The sequence below is a fragment of the Aulonocara stuartgranti genome (assembly GCF_965226115.1).
Source record: "Aulonocara stuartgranti genome assembly, chromosome: 7".
In the NCBI taxonomy this organism is placed as follows: Eukaryota; Metazoa; Chordata; class Actinopteri; order Cichliformes; family Cichlidae; genus Aulonocara; species Aulonocara stuartgranti.
Window position 1 is genome coordinate 27,789,357 of NC_138945.1, and position 26,004 is coordinate 27,815,360.

Below are 26,004 nucleotides of genomic sequence, written 5' to 3' on the forward strand. Positions count from 1 at the left end.
ATTGATTTGCATTAGCTAATTATTTACAAATAATGGTGAAGCTATGTTATCGGACTGTTACTTTTTCTGGAATGTTCTATTATGAAAGTACAATTTGCCTCAAAAAAACCATGCAAATTACGATAGTTGAATATCAATAACAAATCATGTCCTTACAGTAAAAATCAATTACATAAGTATTTTTTTAAAGATACGATTGAAAATCATTCCGACTCACTGTCACATGTACAAACTGACTAAACACATGCTCCAGTGTACTGTTCCCACCGTGCAATGACGAAAAGCACTGAGTGTGTACGTAAGAGAGCGAGAAGGACTTCCGGTATCTCCAACCAATGAGGTGATTCCACATGCGGGCACTGAACACCGCATTCGAGAAGAAACGCTATTGGTGCTGATGAGGACGCTGCTGATTCCGCAACACACAGGCAAAGCGGGCGACGGGAGCCAAGCTGCAACTTACCCACATGTTTAAATCATCCATTCGGACGCAATTTTTCCGGGAGTCGCTGTTTTAAATGAAAGGGACAACATTAACAACATCCAGCTGAGACAGCAGCGTTGATATGGTTTTTTTCTCCAAGGTCTCACGAGGCAGCTAGCGAAGCAAAGCCGGCGAATTCAAGCAGAGCCAAAGGACCAGAGGCAATAGTTAGCTAGCTTTAGCCAGTTAGCCGCTCGCTAGCCCGGGAGCCGCTAATTTGTCCACTCTCGCCGCACACCTGTGCGCCGCGCTATCCTGTGTTGGAACTACTTAGCTCGTAACACTCATCACTGTGGGTTTCCGCTTAAATATATATCTATTTTAAAATTTCAATTACGGTGACACCGAAGGAGGGGGAGTTAGAAAACCCACCTTGATAGGTTGAGGTTGGAACCAGCCAACTAAGCGGTGTCCTCAAGTGGCCATTCACCATGGACAACGCACACACAAAGACGGTGGAAGAAGTTTACAGCTTTTTTAATGTGAACGAAAGCACGGGTCTGAGTTTAGAAGAAGTGAAGAAACAACGGGAACGATATGGGCCAAACGGTAAGGAGCTGGTTTACATAGGTTTGTTCAAAAACAAGAAGCTATTCTCCCGGCGCCGCGTTATGGCCCATGGCTCCAGATATGTAACAGGCGAAAGAGCAAAAAGGAAGCTTACGTCACCATGTGCATGTTGAAATACTGGAAACCATCTCTTCTGTGACCAATTTTATGAGCAACTTGTCTTTATCATCCTACTACAGTATCATTGGCTGTTGATGTACTTCACTTGTGCTGAAATATGCTATTATGTATCAACTGCTTAACTTTAACTGCTTGTCCACCTTTTTTGCCTTCGTTATGAATGGGATGATCTACAGAACTACCAGCGGAGGAGGGTGAGTGAACCATTCTGGATGCTTTTGGGGGGGGGATGACATGCATATGTTTAAAATGTATCACACTTAAGTTTGATGTTAACCCTCCCCAGGTAAATCACTTTGGGCACTAGTGATTGAACAGTTCGAAGATTTGCTTGTGAGGATCCTTTTACTTGCTGCCTGCATATCGTTTGTAAGTATAACACATGTTATGTTAGCAGTGCGGGTGATGTGTGCAGTGGTCTTTCAGACAATACTGGCTATTCATAGTGGTAATAATCAGTGAAAAGGATGTGACACTTGTACACTGGCAGTATTTTAATGATAGAATAGTGAGAGAGTCATTCATATGGAATACTTGAATAGAAGCACTCTCTCGCCTCAAGACTGATTACTTAGTACAAAATGTAATACTAAAACTTGGCTTTCAGCCAGTTGAACATCATTTATGTTCATTTCTACCACCATCCTTCTTTCAACCGCTCAGTGATGAGTTTAGAAAGCTTTTTTTCCCCCTTTTCTCTCCACAGTTCAGCTTTGTCAGCCTACACATTGTATATAGTTATCATTTTGCAATTGATTCTGTGCAGATTATAGCTTAGGAAGAAAACTGTTCAAAATAAGAAAAGAAAGTCACCCAGAATTTGTCTGGTGACAAAACCCAGATTCATATTTTTCTTTTTTCTGATTCTGTGCAAACACGGCATTGCTCTTGAAGCTAATCATAAATTATCGTGGCTTCTTCAAGCATGTTGTTTTTATAGAGATTCTGTTAACACATCAATGCTCCAGAAGTCTGTAATTCAAAAGGAGCACTGACGCTGAGGCAGTTTGAGAATGGGTGAATCTGCCACTGTAACAAGTCTGAATGCGTGGCGTGTTGTTGACAAGAGCAGCAAACACTTGGCTGTTATAAAGAGAGAAGGCGACAGACACATGAGAAGTCGGTATACTTCAGTGGTGATTGATTTTACTGGTAACATACTGCTACAGTATAGCGAGGACTAATATTTGGAGTCATTAGTTGTCCGGTATGAACAAACATAACTTCTGAATGCTTTATATTCTTACCACCAATAAGTGGCGATCCCCAGCGTAGAGTATGCTTGACACAGTGGTAGGTTGAGTATCCTGTGGCTCTGCTTCTACTCAAGGATTGGCCACTCTCCCATTGGCTCAGACTATCCTGAGACACCAAGGCATGGTGACAACAGCCAGCTATGCTTTTCAGAGCTTATAAATCATCAGCTGTAGTACTCGGCCTTCTCTCAGTCACACCACATGCAGACACATTTACTTCAGTGTGAATATGAAGTTATATGCAGACATTTGTTAGATGTTACATTAAAACATTCAGGAACTGATGGGTGGAGTGTAAATTTCTTTAGTATAAAGTCTAAATTTGATGTTTGATTGGCAGTGTTGAAATAGGTTGGAGTAGGAGAGAGGCAGTTGACACACTTCTCTCCTGGCACAGTTTCTAAAAGAAGGGAAAGTGATTAATACCCTCTCACACACTTGGCCCCGTTCGCAATGCTGTCAGAAGCTGGCTTGGTATAAAATTTTAAATGATTATTGATGATTAAAATAATTTTTCCAACCACTATTAAGGCAAAGTGAGATTCTACCACAACTCCACCAACAGGCAAAGTTCATGGCAAACAGTGTAAGGAAATAACAACATGAACCTGACAATTACTATTGTCCAGAAAGTTGATTGAAAGGCCTCAAGTCCAAATTGTAAGTAACTGATCATAAATAAATATTCAGTGTAAGCCACAGTTTGACTTGTTTAATTTTGTTTGGCTGTGAGGTTATGTTTGCTGGTTTCTCACATTTAATTGATTTATTGAGTTCTTTTATAATATTTGTTCTATAAAAGGGTTGTAGCATTTCATGTGACATAAAGCTGGAGTCACTGCGCTTGTGGAGCTATTTGTCTTGGGCCATTAAATAGACAATCAGCTGAAAATAGCTGTGACCTTTTCACCTCCCTTTTCTCCATTCATGTGAATGACGCAATGTGGTGTTCAGCTCTGATATTTTCTGTTTCATGTTGTGATTTCAAAAGTCCTTTGTATTTTGATTTGGTTGTAAAGGGGCAGGTTTTGTGAATTTAGGCATCTTCACCATCAAGCCTGCAAGCTTGTTCTACTCGAGTCAACATTCTTGCAACTCTGTGAAACAAAGTAAACTCAAATGATACAACTTCAGTGAATAATCTAAAATGTAATTCTGTGTAAATACTTTTTCTGACATATGCTAGAATATTCATTACTGGGTGTTCTTGGGTAAAAATATGCCATATCATCCCAGGCCAGGGACTTTAGTGTTACTTATAGCTCACACTTAAATATAAATTGCTTGCATTGTGTTTGATTCCCTTAATTTCTGTTTTGTCTGCAGGTCCTGGCCTGGTTTGAAGAGGGAGAAGAAACCGTTACAGCCTTTGTGGAACCTTTTGTTATCCTCCTTATTCTCATCGCAAATGCCATTGTAGGAGTTTGGCAGGTAAACGAAATTGCAGTTTTGAATCTGACTTCACATGGGTCATTAAAACTTGGCTACCTGAGTGAAATTTTCATGTACTGTTATGAATACTCGGCTTCCTTGTAAGCAGATAGGTTTTCCACATAACATCACACTTAGCTTAGATTTTAACCAAATCTACTAAATGGTGCTTAGTGGGGTGAGCAGGGAGTAGTTTTTTTTTTTTTTTTTTTTTTTCCCTACCAGTTTCTGTCTTGCCAGTTATTCATCGTGCCATTAAAAAGCTTAATATCACAAAAATATGCATAGATGTTGTGTAGCTTGTAGAAGTCTCTCTTAAGAGGAAACTAATAATGTTATGGACAAAGAAGGTTTGATCAGATTACCAGTCTCCATTATTCAGATTATCTGACAACTTATTTGCACTTCTTCCTGTCTCCTCATCCTACGTATGCTTTGCAGTCAGAATAAATCTGTCCCCTCTCCATCAACCCTTGTATTCCTAGTATTAGTTGTTAGACTACATCAAGACTAGTTTGGATTTTTTTTCCTGATATTGCCTGTTTTTTGTTTTGTTTTTGTAAGATCCAAACAACATTTCAGAAATGAAGAAAACATAACCTACCAGACATAATGTTTTATTGGCTTCTTATTTAATTTTATCAAAGGATTATCAATGTCTGAGGAACAACTAGGGGTAGCCCTTCATGATAAACTGCGCTTAATATCTGTAGACAAATTAACTTCTTCCCTGGGGTCAGGATTGAAAGATCAGGCGTTTTGTTAAATAGGTTTTCTTCTCTCACTCGGTGCTGATGTAATCCAAACTGCACATTTGCTTGTTAAAGCCACCTGGGGATAAAATTCCAATTTACTATTTTGATTTATTTATGTGATTATAAACCACACTATATTTCGTCAAAGACACCTGGTAGGCGGGTGTATCTCCGCTGGATTGCCTGTAAAAGTAAATGTTCGTTGAACAGTCCTGCTGAGGCTTGTGTAAATGGTGAGCTGTTAAGTGCCTGTTTGCCTTTGCTTATTCCTACAAAGCCACTATGAATGATGTAGAATGGAAGGGTGATCTGTTTGCTGCTTATCATGTTGGTGGCGGTTTGGCGCCTGTAGTTTTGTATATGTTGCTTAGCTTCCCTTAACTGGCCTCACCTTTACTGGCAGCCATTTTAAGAGCTTTGTATCCATTTTTCTGTGCTCCCTTACAAAGGTCATAACTTGTGTGCCTGGTCTTGTTATGTCTATTCATGTGCAGCCTACTTACCGCTATGTTAAGAGTTGCCACTCAAACTATGCAGTCTGTAAGCGATCGGCCAGACAAAGAAAAGTGAAGAATGGTAAGGAAGGAAAATGGTGAGACTGAAAGGAATATTTGGGAAAACTGATGTAAAAATGCAGCTGTAGTATTTAAAATAAGGACAGTTTTACATAAATTAGGGGTCCTTTGAAGGTAACTGTAAAGTGTTTCACTTCTGAAAATGTAGCATTCCTACTATTTCAGCCTTTTGCAACACCGCAGTGTTTACTCTGCTTCACTTCCTCTCCTGGTTCACTTTGTCGGTTTGCTTACATAAAGATAACTCTCCATTATGTACATTGTGAATAGCTGTACACTGACTATCCGAGAGTCGTTTTAGTTTCACCTCCCTTTTCATCCTCAGCCTCTGAGCTGCATGTGTGGTGCTAGCTTGTTTTTAAGTCGAATTCCTGTTTCTACTTTTAAGGAACGAAATGCAGAAAATGCCATCGAAGCCCTTAAGGAGTATGAGCCAGAGATGGGGAAGGTGTACCGCCAGGATAGGAAGAGTGTCCAGAGAATCAAGGCAAGGGACATTGTGCCTGGGGACATTGTGGAGGTGGCAGGTAAGACTAAAAATATCAGGTGTACACTAATATAAAATAATATTCCAGATGTTGTTAGATGCTGCCAGCTTGTCATGAAAAAAGCAAACAACAAAATTAAACACACTGTTCAGGATATATTGTGAGAAATTTTTCATCTTTTTGTCGCTTTGGTTCAGGTCATTGAAATCGCAACAGGAAGTGCAAAGCAACATAACGATTGTTAGATTTATTCATGGTTTTTTTTTCACCATGCTTTTCTAACAGGATAGAATGTAATTTCCTATTGATTGGTCTACATCAGTATCTGGTTTTAGTTTCCTTTTTTAAACTGATTGCATGCAGTATTGGTAATTCTTATCTAAAAACTTAAAGCTGTTTAAAAGCATGGCTGTAGTCCAGCAGTCATGTGCTATTGTTAAACATAAGATGATTACAGCTCTGTAAACATAACCAGTTATGATGTGCTTTTTACAGTGTTCAACATGTAGACACACAGCTGATCTCTCATCCTGTTTATCTCCCTAGACTATTTCAGAATAATTGTAGTACCAAGTAAATTATGCAATACAAGAGCAGCGGTTCAATCTGTTACTGAGCGTTAGTTGGCTGACCTCAGCTTGGATAGAGCCACACATGTTTATGCGTTTTGCGTCACTGCTCCTCATTACTCTGTGTTGTGTGTTTTCTTACCAAGACTTCATTTGGTCTCTTTTTATCTTTGTTCTTGTACTCTGTCTTGGGTTGTATATTTTTTTCCCTTTATTCCAGAGGAAAGCTTAGCGGAGTGTGTCTGTAATGTTTATCACAAGCTTACAGAACGGTTGTAGAATGAATGAGGATCCACTGCCTCTAAAGTAAATGCTGTGCTGTGCTCTGACAGATTTGTACTTGAAAAACTATCCCAGTAGGGCTGTTCGATATAACGATATATATCAGATGACAATATAAAAACGTCTGTTTCATTTTACGCTATCGTTTGTTTCGTGGTGTCGCAAAATAAACTGTTTACGGCAATATTTTTTCATCGTTTTGATGGTCACTGTAGTGGCAGGGCTCTAGACTAACTTTTTGACATGGGCGCACCGGTACGCCTAACTTTAAAAATTTAGGCGTACCAGCACAAAAGTTAGGCGCACTCAAATTTTTCAACCGCATCGCTTAACACCGCAGTTTTACATGTGCACTTTCTTTGGGGGGGGGAAGTCCATACAGACAATATTAATTTCTAAATTATTAACTAACAAACTTGTGCTTAAAGTGCTTTGTCAATATTGTAGAAAATGTTAAAAACTTAATCATCATCTTGGCCTCCTCTGACGACCTGTTTGCTGCTGTCTGCTGCTGAAAGGCCGTGGGGAGAGGGGACACTTGGGCAGTGCATTTACTGCAGCATATAATGTGTTTTCTGGATACACTGTGCTTTTTCAGCATTCAAATATTGATGGCACCGTGTCAGAGCACTGGCTATGAATTTCAGACAGATCAGGCCTTAACTTAACAAAAAAGTTATCAATAGTTCTTTTCATCTTTTCTTATTACCCACAGCTACAGTACATCCACTTCTCTCAGGCCTAGGCTGCTCACTAGGGCTGAGTATCATCACTGATTTCTATAATCCATTCAATTCCGGTTCTCAAAGTCCTGATTTGATTCAATTTAGCCTCAGACAGTCAGAAATATTATAATTCTGATCATTTATCAGTACTGATACACATGAGACTTCATCAGAATTGTGAAAATCACAGCAGATGCCTTTGTGTGAAAGTAACTGAGAATAAAACACAGGAAAACATGAAGGAGATTTTCCTGGTCTGGCTTTTTATAGCAGATAACCTTAAAAATATTCTGCAATTTTGCATAATTTTAAGAAATTTAAATTTCTTCAGTATTGAACAGCAGAAATTAGGCTTTCTTGTCCGAGGTCATTTAAGTGAAAAAAGAAAAAGCGCTGTAAACAACGCTAGACTGGTGGGTAATAAGCGAATGAATAATGCAGAAAACAGATTTGAGACGGGAAACTGTTCCTGAAGTACAGAGAGAGAGAGAGCTGTGCAGGAAGTGTGATTTTTATCGTGGTGGAAGCAAAACAGCAAAAGTCAGAGGGAATTCATGACGACATTGATCAAATGTGAAGCGCAGTTTGCTGCTTCTTTTGCTGCAGGCTCGGTGAATTTTGGTTGGAGAGAGGCAAAACCTGCAGCTCAGAATCAGCGCAAAAAGACGTAAACACAGCGCGGACCCGAAGAATCGCTAAGCTCCGACAGCGTGTCCGTGTTCAGGCCGTCGGGTGAGAAAGCCGAGAAAGACGAAGCTGATTCTGATGTGTTGGGTCCGCTCCGTGTTTAGGTCTTTGTGTGGAATCCGTTAATGAATTGATATCGCTTTATTCAAGCTACTCACCTCTCTCTTCCACCTGCACTTTCAACTGGACCACGGCCAATCAGAGAGGTCCCGCCCCTGACTATCTCTGATTGGTTTAGTCCACGATAGGGGCATAATGTGTGTCTGTTGTTGACCACACGGAGAGTTACAGAGATTTTTTTTTGTTACCGGAACAGTTGGTCGCACCTGTGCGACCAAATATTTATTTTTAGTCGCACCACTGAAAAATTTGGTCGCATTTGCGACCAAATTGGTCGCACTCTAGAGCCCTGAGTGGCTTTATTAATTTCTTAAAGTTCTCTCTTTCGCTTATATTTTATATAACCACACTACGGCACAAACGGCGGCCTTTACAACTTATGTCTAAAAATGTATAGTTTCATATATCGGTTAAAACACTCGACTCCAGCTACATGACGCGCAGCTGGAAACACTTCCCGCAAGTCAAGCTGCCCGAGATTCACAGAATTTACAGAAAATGTTACATTTTTGTGATTTATATTGTTATCGGGACGATAGAATTCTTATATTGGGATATGAGATTTTGGTCATATTGCACAGCCCTAAATCCCAGTATAACCTGATGGATTATATTCACTTTTTGTTTTTATTTTTTAAAATTTGCCACTCTTCACTCATTTTGTCATGATATGATAAGTTACAAATGCATCCATCATATCATGACAAAATGAGTGAAGATAAACCAAAATGTAATTGCTTCTGCCTGTCTGACATGACCTGAATAGATCCACTAAAGATAAGTATGAAGTACTTTAACCATATATTCAACAATTATTAACATTCAGCAAATCTGACATTTTAGTGGGACGGTCACTAATTCAAACAGCCCACTTTGCAAGCTTTATCAATGCAGTTAGATCAGTGTGATTTAGGGTCCGTGATAACAGGATGTTTGTGTGGCCATTAATGAGATAAATGGTTCCTTGAGTACTGACAATAACATGATTAACGAATTGTGTGCATATGTTTTTGTTATCAGTGTTGGTGAAACCAGTAAGTTGTATGTGTTATAAAACAGGATAGTGATGGGTATAATGTCAGTTGCAAAGTACCCTGCTGGACTGGGGTGCATGTGGTTTATATCTTTCTTTCACAATCTCAGATGCTTTGTCAGACCAGTTGTGAAATGCTAAGCTGAAGTGTGTGCTGAGTGTGTGAATTGCTCTGGTTTTGTGCCTTGCAGTCCGTCATTTGTATAGACATTTTTTTTTCTCACTCTTGCTCTCTTTTCACTCACTATAATCCATAAGAGCAGTTTCTATCTCAAAATTGTCTCAATAGAAACACTAGTTATTCATTATTAAATTAAATTGTCTCACAGCTGATATTAAACAAAAATCCAGTCTGAGTAATTTTTGTGAGCAAGAGGGTCAGGATCTGGCATTGTCTGGGTATAGCTGCTGCTACTGAGAAGAGCAAGCTGTTACTGGATGCCCTTGCTTTTCTAAAACTACTGTGAAAGCAAACATTAAAAATGTCTCCGATATATCAACATTCAAAACTGAAAGCAGTAAACACAAATTGGTAGAATGAGTTGATGTTTTATGGAGCTCTGATATGCAAAGTTCAGGCTAAACACACTGGCCATCCATTATATTAAAAATGCAGCCACAACAGTGACTGATTAACATGGTGGTAGTTTGAAATCAACTCTGAGCAGAAGTTAGCAAACGGGGAAGGAAAAAATTGGTTTACCCAACAGTCATTGTTGCATTTTCCAGTGTGAGTGGAGTCTTTCTCCTACTTAAAAAAATAAATAAAAAAAATGTATCAGGCCAGAAAGGCTGACGTAAAACTCCTTAAAATCACTCTGGAAATTGTCCTATTAAAAAAAATTGGTGTGATAAGCACACATTGAACAAACAGTTAGCCTGTGCGTTTCACCGTTTTCCATCATAAATATTTTCAGGTGTGTTAGTTTGTACCAGTGTACTCAAACTGTGGGGCAGACCTCACTGAGGAATGTAAACAAGAGTTTGCTGATGCAATTACTGACCTGTTATTTACACAAAATTCAACTTGCATCTTTCTTTTTCATTTTTTGGTTAATGATTGGTTAAAAATGTGGAATGGAGGGCTTGAACTATTTTTAACATCTGAATCAGGGCATGCCAAAAAACATGATGGCTGTTGGTGTAGATGGAGATTAACTGCTAAAATGCTCATCTTGTTAGAGATCAACTTTCCCGTTAAAATCTTTTTGAAATGGAAACACATTGGTGTCAGTGTAGCAGCAGCTGATTTATTTTATAGGCTTTGTTCTCTTAACTGCGTACTTCGTTTCCTGCGTTAATGTACTGGTTTTATTTGCTTTCTGCACTCGACTGACGTAAGAGACAATTCTTTGTTTTGTTTTTTTCTTTCTTGACATATAAAACCCATCAGCTCTGTTCTCATTGACTTACAGTTTTAACCCCAGCCTTTGGCCAGTGGTCACCATTAATGTGTTTTAGCCCAGAGGAAGAGACTAGACAGGATGTAACATGTAGAAAAGATACAGATTCAATTTGATGAATAATTTCTGCTCCAGATGGCCAGATTTCCTCTCTCTTTCAGGAGTGCAGGATGGCCTGTTTATTGTCATCACCCCTAGGTATTTCTTTGTTGATTTTTGGCCACGAGAGAGGAAGAGGAATAAATTAAGGAGAACAGAAAAGTTGACAAAAGTATTGATCCATTGTTGTAACTTACTAAACATTACATGAATGGACAATGTCCTGTGTTTGTGTGTCCTTAGGGGTTGTCTTGAATTTTCCCCCCCAAATTCTTAAAAGAAGTAGAAGTCATTGGGGAGGTGGATGAACTCATGAAAGGTCCCAGGAGACTGGAAGCCTACGTGCTAGCACATCAGAGAGTCTGAGTCACTGGGAGAGAAAATATACAGCCCTCACTGGACCCCCTGTGAGTGGGTGCTTGTTGTCTTGATTACAGACAGATTCATACATCCTGAAATTCAGGCTATATTTTAAAGTCACATTGAATCATGGTTTTGGTCCACGATAAGGTTGGAAAGTGGGAACACAGACCCTGAATAGTGTCTGGAAAACAGCTTCTGTCTTTAGAAACTGATGTGGCCTAATCGGTTAAGTTGCTGCCTGACATTTGTCCTGCACTCGAGGGAGCAGATAATACAGATAAAACCCTTTTGTTCACAAGGGAAAGGAAGGGGGTCCCAATCCCAGGGGCTGTCCACTCTGGAAAAAATAAAATGCCTCTAAGTTTATACAGCTGCAGTCCTGGGTGACTGCAGCAAATTTTGTTTTGTAGATAATTGAAAAATATTTAGAGTAATTACTCTTAACAAAAGGAAACAGCCACTGCACAGAGGCACTGTTAACTGCAGTTTATGCTTATCGACCTAATATTAACTAATGCATGCTTTTCCTTTTGGAATTAAAATACGATCACAATTCCCAGATAAGCAAGCTTGTCATGATGATGAACATATTGTACATCGTCATTGGGTAATGTATGCAGTTAAGGGTCTTACTGTTGAATAGCATTTATAGTCTGTGGTTGTAGGCAGAGTATTCTGTGTATTGTCTGTGAAAGTGGGTTAGTCTGCTTGCTGTGACCTTATTCCTAGTATACACCAGTGGATTGAAAATAGCGACATGCTTCACTGTTACTCTAAGGTAACAACAAAATAAACTATCACAGCTATGCAGATGACACACAAATATATATCACAATGTCACCAGGAGACCGAGGCCCTGTACAGGCTCTTGGTAAATGCATTGAGGAAATCAATGACTGGTTGTGCCACAATTTTCTCCAGCTAAACAAAAACAAAACTGAGGTAATAGTCTTTGGCGCCAAAGAAAAACGATTACAGGTCACCAGAGAACTTCAATCTATACATCTAAAAACCACAAACCAGGCGAGAAATTTGGGTGTAGTGATGGATGCAGACCTAAACTTAGAAAAACACATTAAGACAATAACAAAGTCAGCTTACTATCACCTCAAGAATATATCAAGGATAAAAGATCTGATGTCTCAACAGGACCTGGAAAAACTAGTCCATGCATTCATCTTTAGTAGGCTTGATTACTGTAACAGCATCTTTACAGGTCTACCTAAAAAATCAGTCAGACAACTACAGCTCATTCAGAACTCTGCTGCTCGAGTCCTCACTAAGACCAAAAAAGTGGACCACATCAGTCCAGCTCTGAGGTCCTTACACTGGCTGCCTGTCCGTCAGAGGATAGACTTTAAAGTTCTGATGCTGGCCTATAAAGCTCTGAATGGTTTAGGACCAAAATACATCAATGACCTCCTGACCCAGTATGAACCTTCCAGATCCCTCAGGTCATCTGGATCCGGTCTTTTATCAGTTCCCAGAGTCAGAACCAGACACGGAGAAGCTGCATTCAGCTTTTATGCTCCTTATATCTGGAACAAACTCCCAGAAAGCCTCAGATCAGCTGAAACACTCAGTTTATTTAAATCCAGGTTGAAGACTCACCTGTTCTCAGCTGCATTTGAATAAAGCACCAAATCCACACTTTAAGCTTAAATTTCAAAACTTACATTTAACTACTGATTTTATCTACTGTTCTGATTTTATCTGTTTTGATTTTATATACTGTTGTTTGTTTGTTTGTTTGTTTGTTTGTTAATTAGTTAGTTAGTTTATTTGCTTGTTTTATTCAATTTTAAATCATGCTTTTTATTTGTTCTTGTTTCTAATGTCTCTGTAAAGCACTTTGAATCACCTTGTTGTTGAATTGTGCTATACAAATAAACTTGCCTTGCCTTGCCTAAGGTAGGAGGTTTTCTAATTAGTGAGTTTTAAAAGTCCCACAGGGCCTTCTAATATTTCCAGTGACTACAGTTCCTAATTTCTTTTTTGTCCTCCCCCATACTGCACTTGTTCATCTTCTTCACTGTCTCATATCTGTTAATGGTATTTCGTTTGCACGCAGGTGACGATGATAAGGATTTTGACAGTGTTTGGACAACTACAGAACCAAATTTGGTAGTACAGCTGGTGCAGTCCACGAGCATTACACTTAACATGAACCCAGCATTAACACGCTACAGTAATAACATTTTTATATGAATTGTGCGCTGTACACATGATGTGAAATGGTGTGGTGATCAGCTTATATTGGTTTAGTTTTAAGTAGAATTTCCTCGCTTAATTCTGTTGGTGGCAAAAGCTGTCACCAACTCACGAGACTTGTCTGAATTAACGAGCTATCTGTATGCAAGGACATGTCATATTTGTTTCTATTTCAGCTTATCTGACGTAAAACGGGTTTTCCTTGCTTAAAAAAACTTTTTTACTATCCCCCTCTTCAAATCCAGCTGCATGTTTTCAACTGATCAAAATAGTTTTCCCATTTTTGGATGTGTGGTTTGCAGGACTCATCTAATCCCTCTTCCCATTCCTCTCCTACATCCTTTTTCTCTTCCTCTTCTCTGAAGGGTACCGCAGGCCTAAGGGTTGGTTTACAAGTCTGTCATCACTCTCCATTATCCAGGGGTCTATTAAGAGCTTCTGGGTCATTGCTTTTACCTTTACACTTTTAGGCCATGTGATGTTTTAGTGCATGATGAAAATAGTGTTAGTGTATATTTGAATCCAAAGTGGCTTTAAAAAAAAAACACAAACATTTAATTTAAAAAACATTTTTAAGGTGAAGTTTGATACCTGAAGCACAAGTCTAGTAAGACTTTTTAAATGTTTGTATTTCCAGCCTCATCCCTGAAACGTTCAGTAAGTCTTTGCAGATCAGACCCACCTGCATGAGGAAATCATACAAAGTAGTGGTTGCTAATAAGTCTGTTGCTTTAATTGTACTTACTGTATTTATTCAGAGAAAACACTAGTTTGAAATTTGGTGTGTATTTGCATTTTGTGATCGTGTTACTGGGGCTCACTGAAGCCCGGTGTTAGTGGAAAAAATGAGCCACGATCTACTTGCATCCTGTGCAGGAGATGAGTGGAACATTAATCATTTTTGAATTCATGGCGCTCTCAGGCTTGAGTTTGATTATTTTATTACTCCCAGGGAGCATGAGATGGGATAACATGGCAGTTCATGTGTTTAGCATTTGTGTGTGGTGATTAATATTTATTTATAGCTTTTAACCCAGGTTTTCCTTTTCATGATAAAATACTCTAAATTTAGTAGAGTATTTTTACATGTGGGGTATGTGCATGCCTCAGCATAATGTTGCATCGGATAATTACAAAACTGCTTTTGTAAGTTGCATTGTTCAAAGTATCTATTCATTAGTTGTCAGTCCCATTCAAAGATGCATTTAAGTTGTTAAGAGGTACTTAGTTATATCCTGTTTTGTTTCTCTCCACAGTCGGCGATAAAGTGCCTGCAGACATCAGGCTCACTTCTATCAAGTCAACCACACTGAGGGTAGACCAGTCGATTCTTACAGGTAATTTCAGAGTTCAGCCATTTGCTTTTTTAAATATTTACTTTGTATTTGTGAGCTCTGTGTCGTACCCACAAAGAGTGATTGTACATATACCACCATCTTTTAATGCTTTTCCATAGCTTTATATTTTATGGTTTCTTTCTTGTTCACGCATTGCTGCTTTTTTTTTTTTATTTATTTTTTCGCCCAGCTACCTCTGACCTTTTGATCAACCCAGACATGTAACAGCAGGAATAAGCACCTTGTCTCCTTTTCTGCACATTTCATTGCACTTAGTTGTCATGGCTGCTCAGCTGTGACAAAAATGAGTGATGTGAATAAAAGGTAAATGGATGATTCTGTGGGTGGATAATTGGACAATGAGGTAGATGGAAAGAAAAATAGAAGGGGAGAATATTGAAGGATGGAAAATGTAGGGGAGAAGAGTTTATGTGAACCAAGTCCTTAAATCGCTTGTCTTGCTCCGCTGCCTTAATTGGTAGCAAATTCCATGGGATATTTTAGTGTTTGAGCTATTTTTCTCCCCTCTTTCCTTCCCCATTCATGGCCATGCCGCCTGTCAAATGCTCCCTGCCTTACTCTATCAGAAAATGTGCAGTCTTGCACAGTTGATTACACACAGAGACATACACACAGACATACACACATCAGATGAGGGGTTTGAAAGGCAGTGGAATTGCAGTATTTGATAATTGTCGGGCCTGCTCAGTCAGCTGCAAAGCCTTTTCTGCACATATCTGCCCAAAATGTCAACCAACCATCACAAGTACCACTACATGCTCTGCTGTGTAGAAACTGTGCGTCTGCTTCCCATTCTCTTATCTTTTGTTTTCCTCTACCTGCAGGAGAGTCTGTGTCTGTGATCAAACACACAGACCCAGTGCCTGACCCGCGTGCTGTCAACCAGGACAAGAAGAACATGCTGTTTTCAGTGAGTCACTCACTAGACCATCTTAGGTGGTTTGGTGTCATTTTACACTTTTACGCTTTTTTTTTTTTGAGGGGGAGCATGATTCCTCCTTTCCATCTTTTCTATCACCCAGAGCACACCTATAAAAGCAACAGTGTGCTGCTATTTACATTTTAAGCGTCTGTTTTTGAAATTTGTTTATAAAAGTTACTTCTGTGCGTCTCTAACCAGTCTCAGAGAAGTAGTTATTGACAAAGGGGAAAAACTGTCTTAAGATTTTTAGTTTTCTACTGCCTCTTTATTTTCCCTCATTACTCCACCAGGGTACCAACATTGCAGCTGGTAAGGCTGTCGGTGTGGTGGTTGCCACAGCTGGCAACACGGAGATTGGCAAAATCCGAGATGAGATGGCTACAACGGAGCAGGAGCGTACACCCCTGCAGCAGAAGCTTGATGAGTTTGGGCAGCAACTCTCCAAGGTTATTTAAATTGCATTGTTTTGCTTTTTTAAAAATAAATGAATAAAAATCTAATGTTTATTCCATTTGATATTAAAAGATCTTTAAATAAAAAATAAATTTTTAATTCAAGGTTATTTCACTGATCTGCATTGCTGTGTGGATCATCAATATTGGACATTTCAACGACCCGGTTCATGGAGGTTCCTGGATCCGAGGTGCTGTCTATTACTTCAAGATTGCTGTGGCTCTTGCAGTAGCTGCAATTCCTGAGGGTAAGCTGGACATTTGCAAATGTAGTTCTGTCCTTGATATGCTTGCTTCATTTTCCACTACTTCACGAGACGACTAAAGAATTTTCATCATTTAATAATCCTCTTTTCTGCTGTGGCTCCGCTGTTGCTGTTTTGCAGGGCTGCCGGCTGTCATCACTACCTGCTTGGCTTTAGGAACACGGCGTATGGCCAAGAAGAATGCTATTGTCCGCAGTTTGCCCTCTGTAGAGACCCTTGGCTGTACATCTGTCATCTGTTCCGACAAGACTGGCACACTGACGACCAATCAGATGTCTGTGTGCAGGGTAAGAAAACAGTGGGCAGTCGTTTTGAGTGCATGACGGAAGGAAGATGGATCGTAGTGTATCTTTAGTGGATTTAATGTATTTTTGTCACACCAACATCTAGGCACATCAGCGAATCTGAGTTTGGTTTTGGGGTTACTGCTAAGTCCACACTGAGGAAAACTGGTTGGAATCTCTGTAGATTGGTTTTTATGTGCTAAAAATGCCTCACTGTGGATCTGTTAAATGGTATACCACTGTAATTAAACATTATGTGATTATGTTGAGTGAACATAACTTAATGCGGAGTTTCCTAATATTTTCTGGACTCTGAACCCAGCAACTAGTACTGAATTGTGGTAATATTAACTAAACACTGTGTCACTGTTTGACTGTAAAATTCCCCCAATTCGTCTTTAAACATAGTGATTTACTGAGCAATAAAGCCTACTCGGGCTGAATGGCTAACAATAACACAATGAAAGAATTGAGTTTTACATATTTGGGGATGAAATGAGATTCAGAATTACAGGTGTTTCTTTTTTTTTTTTCATCCCTTATTAGTGCATGAATAATTTTATACTGCATCTTTTTACAGTCTGTTGTAGTACAGCAGAATATGTATTCTTCCCCCCTTTTCCTTCCATCTTTTTCAGTGCTCTCAGCCCCCACCCTCATTCAGGCAGCATGCTGATCAGTATGCAGTAGTTAGTCACTTGCAGCAAAACCAGTAGAGTTGCGTAACTGACCTTGTGTCTCTTTCGGCTGCCCCTGTGTCTCTATCCCTTGCTCATCCTTTAATTTTCTGCAAGCTACCTCTGCAGTGGCCAAGATGCTGCTGTCCAACTAGGGCACTACTGAAATTTGCTGCCATGAGTGACCGAAGGCTTCTCTTCAGTGCAGTGCCCTTTTCTTGTTCTTGTGTTTTGTGTAGGACAGCCAGTGACGTCACTGCCTTTTGAAGTCTTGCTAGTGCCTGAGGATAGTGCAGCCATAATGCCAGCTCATCATTTTATTCAGATATTTCTATTTTCATCCCCTGAGCAGCTTTGTTCTGCTCCTCTCAGTTTGGGGCAAATGTGGAATGAATAATCCATGTATGTTTGAATTAATGCACACTTCTGAATGACATTCCTAACAGAGCTAGTGCTATCTGCCTGAAAACCTCTTTGTTTCCTCTCATGTTATCCTTGCTCTTGTTTTCTGACATTTTTGCCATATTAATTTTATGTTTAAGCAATATTTATAGGCTGTAATTATGTGTTAGGCAAAGAATCCCTGTGTGGAGTCCTAACTTGTTGTAAGATGACATTTATTGAACCCTCCCATCAAAGCCCTTTGTGGTGTCTGCTTTGGCTCACCATTTCATCATTACACTCTGTTCAATGTTAGAGTGGACTGAAGGTTTCTTTGATGTCGATTGTAGTCTGATGCCATCTGCTGGATGCAGTGTGCATCAGTCTCTCAGCTTTCCCCCTTTGCCATCTTCCGACTTTGATACTCGAGTTATAATGTAATGAATACAGCATTGCACACATTGGACAGGAGGAGCTGGACGTGATAGTGGAAGACGTTGAGTTTTTCATTGGGAGCGATGAAATGAGTACATCAGAAAGACGGCTTAGGTTGAGCATTTTGGAGAAAAGAGTTACAGAAGTAAGGTTGAGATGGGTTGGTGGATGTATTGGACAAAGGATGTTGAGGAAAGGGTGAAGACCTCAGAGGTGGTTTGTGGATGTAGTGTGAAAAAGGACATGTCTGTTGCTGTTTTTCTTTTCTTTTTTTTATTGTACCTCTTACATTCAGAACTGCAGAAACCCTGAAAGTTACAGTGAGATGGATAGATCATCAAGTATCTCTAATCCCTAGCAGGGAGACGGAAGCGACCCCCTAAAGGGAGCAGCCAAAAGTTATTTATACAGACAATAAATATGTTATGTGTGTTTCAAATATTATAATAAATTCAAAAATGTTTCTTTTGTTCCTCTAGATGTTTATCATTGATCGGGCAGAGGGCGATCACTGTTCATTAAAGGAATTCACCGTTAGCGGCTCCACATATGCCCCAGATGGACAAGTGTGAGTATTCAGTCTTCTTCTATGCCTCTAAGTTTTATTTGGGGCATCTTATAGCAAGATAGACATAAATGCTAAATTTCTATTTCTGCAAATGTGAGTTTCCTAACTGTTCCTCTGATATTTTTTTATTTTTTTGTTTAGATTCCATGATGGAAAAACAGTCAAATGTTCCCAGTATGATGCGTTGGTGGAGCTGGCCTCTATCTGTGCTCTCTGTAATGATTCCTCGCTGGACTTCAATGAGGTTTGCAGTATTAATGGTTCTTGATCCTTGAAATGACATTTACATGTTTTGTGTGGCAATTTCCACATAAAAGATTAACATTGGTTGTTTTTTCTTCTTCCCAGGCCAAAGGTGTGTACGAGAAGGTGGGTGAGGCCACAGAGACGGCTCTCACATGCCTGGTTGAGAAGATGAACGTGTTTGATACAGACGTGAAAGGCCTCTCCAGGGTTGAGCGAGCCAACGCCTGCAATTCTGTATGTAATTGAATGCTTTAAGTCTGCTTTTCCTTCTCTGTCAGTGTGCAAAAATGTACAGCTTTTCACTTTATTAGAGAAATTCTTATTGGTGGTTTGGTTTTGTTGCATATTTAGGTGATCAAGCAGCTGATGAAGAAAGAGTTTACCTTGGAATTTTCCAGAGACAGGAAGTCTATGTCTGTGTACTGTACTCCTAACAAAGCACGCTCCTCAGTTGGCAAGATGTTTGTGAAGGTAAGAAATGCAACTACTATGCATTATTACAGGATTTGAAGCCTTGACACAGCTGCATGTTAAATTATTATCTTAGAGGTTGGTCTTTGCCTTTCTCATTAACTGATTTGTTCCTGTTCATAGGGTGCTCCTGAGGGAGTGATTGACAGGTGCACGCACGTTCGTGTAGGCAGTAACAAGGTACCCATGACCCCTGGAATCAAGGAAAAGCTAATGTCTGTGATCAGAGAGTATGGAACGGGCAGGGACACCCTGCGCTGTCTGGCTCTGGCCACACGAGATAATCCCCTGAACAAACATGAGCTGATGTTAGATGACTCCTCTCGATTTATCGAGTATGAGGTGAGAGCTAAAGCAGATAGATCGGATCACTTTATTATCTGAAAGCAGTTTTTTGTTTTTTTTGTTTTTTAAAGTTCCTTAATCTGTGATTTTCTTATCTTGCAGACTGATCTGACATTTGTGGGTTGCGTGGGCATGCTGGATCCTCCCAGGGCAGAGGTGGCAGCCTCTGTTAGGCTCTGTCGTCTCGCTGGCATCCGAGTAATTATGATTACCGGAGACAACAAGGGTATGTGACAGTTGTATCTGAAAAATTAAAAGCGAAACAAATCAGAACACTCTGCTACTCTACAGATAATAAAAAAACATGGCAAATACGGCTTAACCAGCTTGTTTCTTTCCCAGACGCCTGAAGTAATAATTACTGCGTTCTCATGTATATTCCAGGGACGGCTGTGGCTATTTGCAGGCGCATTGGTATTTTTAGAGAAGATGATGACGTTTCCAGCATGGCTTTCACTGGCCGAGAGTTTGATGATCTGTCACCTGCGCAGCAGAGAGAGGCTGTGGTCAAGGCTCGCTGCTTTGCACGGGTTGAGCCTTCACATAAATCCAAGATTGTTGAGTATCTGCAGTCCTATGATGAGATCACAGCTATGGTAAGAAAAAATGGTGTTCTTCAGTCATGCATGCACGAAAGCATCTAAAACCAACCGTGCCATTTCTTTTCTAGATTTTTAATGTCTTATACCTTTTGGCTTTGTCACAGTTTTCTGCTGTTTTTCCCTTTTTTTTGCTTAGATTAAAGGAGCACTTGGATAAAGACGAGTTTCATTTCATTTCAGACGAGTCATTTATTTCAGACTATAAAACTCTGAATATTTTCCTGTCCTGCTTTTCATTCTCTCCTCAGACTGGTGATGGTGTAAATGACGCCCCTGCTCTGAAGAAGGCTGAGATTGGCATTGCCATGGGCTCGGGTACAGCTGTGGCCAAGACCGCCTCTGAGATGGTGCTGGCTGATGACAACTTTTCCACCATTGTTGCTGCAGTTGAGGAAGGAAGAGCCATTTATAACAACATGAAGCAGTTTATCAGATACCTCATCTCCTCAAATGTGGGCGAAGTTGTCTGGTGAGAATGACTTGCTTTTACAAACACACTTCATTCTTCTGAAATAAACACACATTATGGTTTTAGGGCACTTGATCATTTGTCATTCCTCTTTTTTTGTGCAGCATCTTTCTGACTGCAGCTCTGGGCTTTCCTGAAGCTCTCATTCCCGTCCAACTGCTCTGGGTCAACCTGGTGACTGATGGTTTGCCTGCCACCGCTCTAGGTTTCAACCCACCAGACTTGGACATCATGAATAAGCCTCCACGCAATGCTCGTGAGCCGCTCATCTCTGGATGGCTTTTCTTCAGATACCTAGCTATTGGATGTAAGTAGTGAAAATCAAAGAGTGTACATATGCGCTATGTGATACTCTGCTTTATACTGTATACAGCAAATAATTTGCAAGACGGCTGCTGCTACTCCTATATGTTTAAGTTTTAATTGCTGTTTCATGAGCATCTGTGCCATTGTCTGTGTATGAATGATTTTTTCTTTGTGTGCGTCAGGTTATGTTGGTGCTGCCACTGTTGGTGCTGCTGCCTGGTGGTTTGTTGCAGCTGAGGATGGACCAAGGATCACCTTTTACCAGCTGGTAGAGCTTAATAACGCTATCATGCTAATTTGCTGCACTTTAATATGCCAGATTCTTCTGTTGGAGAACGTTGCTGATCTTTTTTTTTCTTTCTGCCTCTTAGAGCCATTTTCTGCAGTGTGGTCCAGAAAATCCAGACTACCAGGGCATGGACTGCAAAGTGTTTGAGTCTCCTTACCCGATGACCATGGCCCTGTCTGTACTGGTCACGATTGAGATGTGCAATGCCCTTAATAGGTTAGGCATCTTTCCCAGCTGTTGATCTTCAGCTCCTCTTTTACGTTCACTCTCCGTGTGTGTGTGTGTGTGTGTGTGTGTGTGTGTGTGTGAGAGAGAGAGAGAGAGATGTTGGGAAATAAAGATTCATGAGTTTTTCTTTTCGAGTGAGTGACTTTTTAACAACCATCACCATTTGTCTGTGTTCCTCACAGCGTGTCAGAGAACCAGTCCCTGCTGCGGATGCCTCCGTGGGAGAACGTGTGGCTGCTGGGAGCCATCTGCCTCTCCATGTCCCTTCACTTCCTCATCCTCTATGTGGAACCTCTGCCAGTGAGCATTATTTTTCATTTTGACACAAAGAGTTTGTTTTACTGTCATCTGGATGCAGAGCACAAGAAAAGAAACATTGCTGTGTTGGCAAATTTCCTAATTCTGTTACTTTGTTCATTGCTGTTTCTGTTGTTTCTTCTTTTCCAGATCATTTTCCAGATCACACCCCTGAATCTGACCCAGTGGCTTATGGTGCTCAAGATCTCGCTCCCTGTCATTCTACTGGACGAACTGCTCAAGTTTGCTGCCAGGAACTACCTGGAGCCCGGTAAAGACCTGGAGAAGCCTGCCAACTCCAAAGGCTGCTCCCTGTCTGCATGTATGGAGGGAATCTCGTGGCCCTTTGTGGCCATTTCCCTCCCGTTGGTCCTCTGGATCTACAGCTGCGACACTAACATGGCCGACATGTTCTGGTCCTGACTGACTTGAGCACAACCTCGACTTTTCCATTCCCCACCCACTGCCATCACTTCCCTCTTTCCCTCTCCTCTTCTCTCTCTGCCTTCTGTAATGTGCGTAGCTAGTGCGTGTGTGTGTGCATTTGTAGAGTTAGTGTGTGTGCCTCTGCGTGCCACCACGTGCGTAAGAGAAAGGACCAACTTTGACACATAACAAATAATATAAAATGTTAACACTGAGAAGACGTCTGTTTTGAGGTGGTATAGGAATAATGAATGGGTGAGGCTTTAAATGTGAGTGTTAGAAGACCATCACTCCCATAGCTGTGGACTTTTTTTGTTGCTGGTGTGAAAGAAAATGTACCGTTGCCAGTTATTATTTTTGTTCATGTCAATATTGCCTTTATGGTTCATATTTTAATGATGGTGGGAATAACATGTCCTGTGTCACTACAGTATAAACAGCAAAATTCGGGTTTTTTTTGTTTTGTTTCCCTCTTGATGAAAAGGAAAATTAGGATATCAGAAATAATTTGATCTGTACAGAGACTGAACACTATTTTATGCAACTTTTTTTATGGCTTTGTAAATTGTTTGACCAGCGTGGCTTAGACATACCGCCTTGATTTATTTTCTGATGTTTACCATTGTGTCTTCAGTATAAACTCAGAACTCTTTCAGAGAGGACGAGCTCCATGTGGCAGACAAGGACGGGGGGGAAGGTTTGGGAGTGAAACATTTGAATGCTTAGCTAACAACAAAAAAAGACAACAAAAGAAAACCTTTGATAAACAAAAGCCGCATGTCCTGTGACAAAGCATGAACTGTATGTGTTTCTCATTCTAATTTAATTGTGTATGGTCCCCCATGTTAGAGCGAAAATTAACTTCATAGATGTTTTTTGTTTTTTTTTAACTATAATGATCGAAAGTTTTTCAGTAAGTTTTTCTGCACTGGGCAGAGCACAGCTACCTCAATATAAGATTTTTCTTTTGCTCATCTTGAGATACTTTTCCTCAACAGTCTTGCTAAAGCGTAACATCTGAGGTGTGCCCCTATTTGCTTGTGCAGAAAACAACGAACAAAATCTCTCGTCCCTCTAACATTTTAAAGAATATATTTTGTGTTGATTTGTGACATTAACTTTATTTGTGTGTGTGTTCTGAGACAGAACTGGGTGGGGATGTTGTAAGGTGACTACCATCTCCATGGCGTTTGATTCAAAGGATCATAATATTAAAATTTTAAGGAAGAATACTAATACAGCAGCTGCTCCAATGAATGGACTTTGGATTACAAATTAAAAAACGCCCAAATGTTGTCATTTTTGTTTTTTTACTTTAAGAAAAATACACTCATGAACCCTTTGAATCAAGTGTTTTCTGTCTTTATTTAATACAATATAGACCCATGATATTCAATATTATTCATATCCATTTTTTGTATGTGCATATAATACTTGAATACAGACCATTTCAGACATGTGAATGCTTCGGTTTTCTTGGCACAACATTGCAGGCATGAGCTATTCATGGCATAAGAACCTGTGTGTTTGACTCTTAGACTATTCTTTAGGGGACTTAGTTTATGTTTGGTATACCATGCTTTACAGTAGTCTGTACTCGTTGGATCAGAGCCTATTCAATCTACACTCATCTTAAGCATCACTGTTTGGAAATTCTGACGTGAGAAAAGCCCATCATTAGCATGTGTTTTGAAGCCTGGGTTTATTCGTGCTTGTGCGTGTTCCTCTTAACAGCTGTGTGCTTTTTTTTTTTTTTTTTTTTTTTTCTTTCTCTCCTTTCTCCCCCTCAATGCCTACCACTGGCCACCCTGTCACTAGAGTGAGTATCCATTTCCAGATATGCTAAATTAACAAGAGAAGACTCTTATAAAACAAAACGAATGGGTGTCTTGTTATTAAATTGGGAAGCATATGAGTAACTGAAGGGATGCAAGGGAGTCTTTAAGGACTACCAGTACATAGACAAACAGAACAACTTGACTTTGGCCACATGCCACTACTGTGAATGCCACCGAGTGCTGTTCTTTTCACCCCTCTCACACTTGCTTATGTTCACGAAATCCTCTCTTGTGGTAGAAAATGTACAGTGTAACAAATAATGGGAATACTTGTCACCATTTTTAAGAGTTTTGTGCTAACTGTTTTTCCTCTTCCTTTTTTAGGTTGGCTCTCATAAATGCTTCGTATATAAGAGTAGCCTCTAAAGTTGCAGCCATCCTACAACCCAGGGTGTCCACTCACTCTGGCTTCACACACCTCAGACACCATGATGACCAGCAGTATGTACCGTTGTGCAGACAGGGGAAAAAAGTAAATAATTAGGACACGTTTTACAGTAATGAGACCAAATATGTAAGGATGTACTTCAAAAGGGTTTGGGAGCTTATCCTAGCTCCTTTTGCCCAATGCATCACGACACGTGACCACATACTTCTCGAGACACTTGTACCTCCGCGTGCAGATGCTAAATCATCAACACTTATGTTTTGTGTGCAGGGAACTTCTTAACGGCCTCAACGATCCCTCTTGCATGATGAACATATTTCCAACTTCCATGGTAGCTTGTCACATAGAGAATCTTTAAAACACTGGGTTGAATGGTCTTAGGTCTACATCAGTGTAAAAAATAGGAACATTCATGCATGCGTTTCAGCTGTATGTAGGCTTTGCAGTTTGTATTTATAGATTCTAATGTATTATAGTCAGATAACATTAAGATATATTGCAAAAATCACTGTTTTTATTGTAATGGTTTGGGTAATTTGCACAATATTAATGTGGATAAATGAGTGATGCTAAACTTGACTGTACTTTGGTCATTTGAATTTTACTCCTACTGTAGGCTGATCACTGACCCATTTACTTTGAAGAAGTCTTTTGCGATGAGTACAACAGACTGACACTGATTCATTGGTAATCCTGCAATACAACAGTGTTCTGTTTTCTTATTGCCTCTGTATAATTCTGATAATGTATCCTTATGAACTGCTGTAAAACTGTGATCTAATTCGGGGGAAGGGACGGTAGAAACTCTTCAGCGAAACCTGGTTGAAGAACAATAGTAACCATATTTTAAAAAAACAAAACAAAAGACGATCATTATTGAAGACTTGTAATGGTTACCATGCATTACTGAGGTTGTGATTTCAGGTAAATAAAAATACATAGCATTTGAATTGTCTGCTTCTTCCTTTTATTATTGTACTGAAGTTATGGTAAATGGACTGGTTCTTCCTCTACTCTACCTGAGCGCTCAAAGCTCTTTCTACAGTAGGCTTCATGTACCCGTTCATACACGCACTTTTTTCTGTGCTTGAGTTCTAACATTCACACTGATGCACTTGAAAGCAACATTGGGTTAGCATGTTGCCCAACCGTATTTGGCATTCAGACTGGAGGAACCAGGTATCCAACCACCAACCTTCAAATTAGATGATGGGCTGCTCTACTTCCTGAGCTCACATTTTCACTGTGCACTACGGGAGTTTCTTCCTGTTAAAAGGGAGTTTTTCCTTCCCACTTCCAAGTAAGTGCTTGCTCATAGGGGGTCTCTGTATTACTGTAGGGTCAGACCCACTACTGTTGTGATTTGTGGATATATAAATTAAATTGAGCTGACCTGAACTTTGTGGTTAAGAAAAAAGTCAGCTACGGAATTACATTACACGTTCGCCGTATGTACGTTACTCCACTGGGTGGCAGTGTTAGGTTATAGATAGCAGTACACCTACACGATCAATAACACCTGCTACACAGGTAAAATTCAAATGAACCCAGAAGCTGTAATAATTCTTAATCTATATTAACTGCT

At 39.9% G+C, this 26,004-nt stretch overlaps 1 protein-coding gene across 2 annotated transcripts; it reads left to right on the forward strand.

Annotated features, from left to right (window-relative positions):
- Nucleotides 1-334: 334 nt before the first annotated feature.
- LOC309710349 (sarcoplasmic/endoplasmic reticulum calcium ATPase 2) lies at nt 335-25,369 on the forward strand. Of its 2 annotated transcripts, XM_082539718.1 has the most exons (24): nt 335-1,033; nt 1,351-1,368; nt 1,461-1,543; nt 3,757-3,861; nt 5,580-5,718; nt 14,428-14,508; nt 15,354-15,439; nt 15,742-15,897; nt 16,010-16,151; nt 16,290-16,456; nt 18,426-18,514; nt 18,656-18,758; nt 18,863-18,994; nt 19,112-19,231; nt 19,355-19,573; nt 19,679-19,802; nt 19,961-20,172; nt 20,427-20,647; nt 20,752-20,954; nt 21,136-21,221; nt 21,325-21,458; nt 21,653-21,770; nt 21,918-22,038; nt 24,356-25,369. In XM_082539718.1, the coding sequence occupies exons 1-24, from the start codon at nt 916-918 to the stop codon at nt 24,367-24,369; spliced, it is 2,991 nt and encodes a 996-aa protein (XP_082395844.1). In that variant the 5' UTR covers nt 335-915; the 3' UTR covers nt 24,370-25,369. The 2 variants fall into 2 exon arrangements, with proteins under 2 accessions (XP_082395844.1, XP_082395843.1); XM_082539717.1 differs by lacking the exon at nt 24,356-25,369 and having other exon boundaries at nt 21,918-23,539.
- The last annotated feature ends 635 nt before the right edge of the window (nt 25,370-26,004 follow it).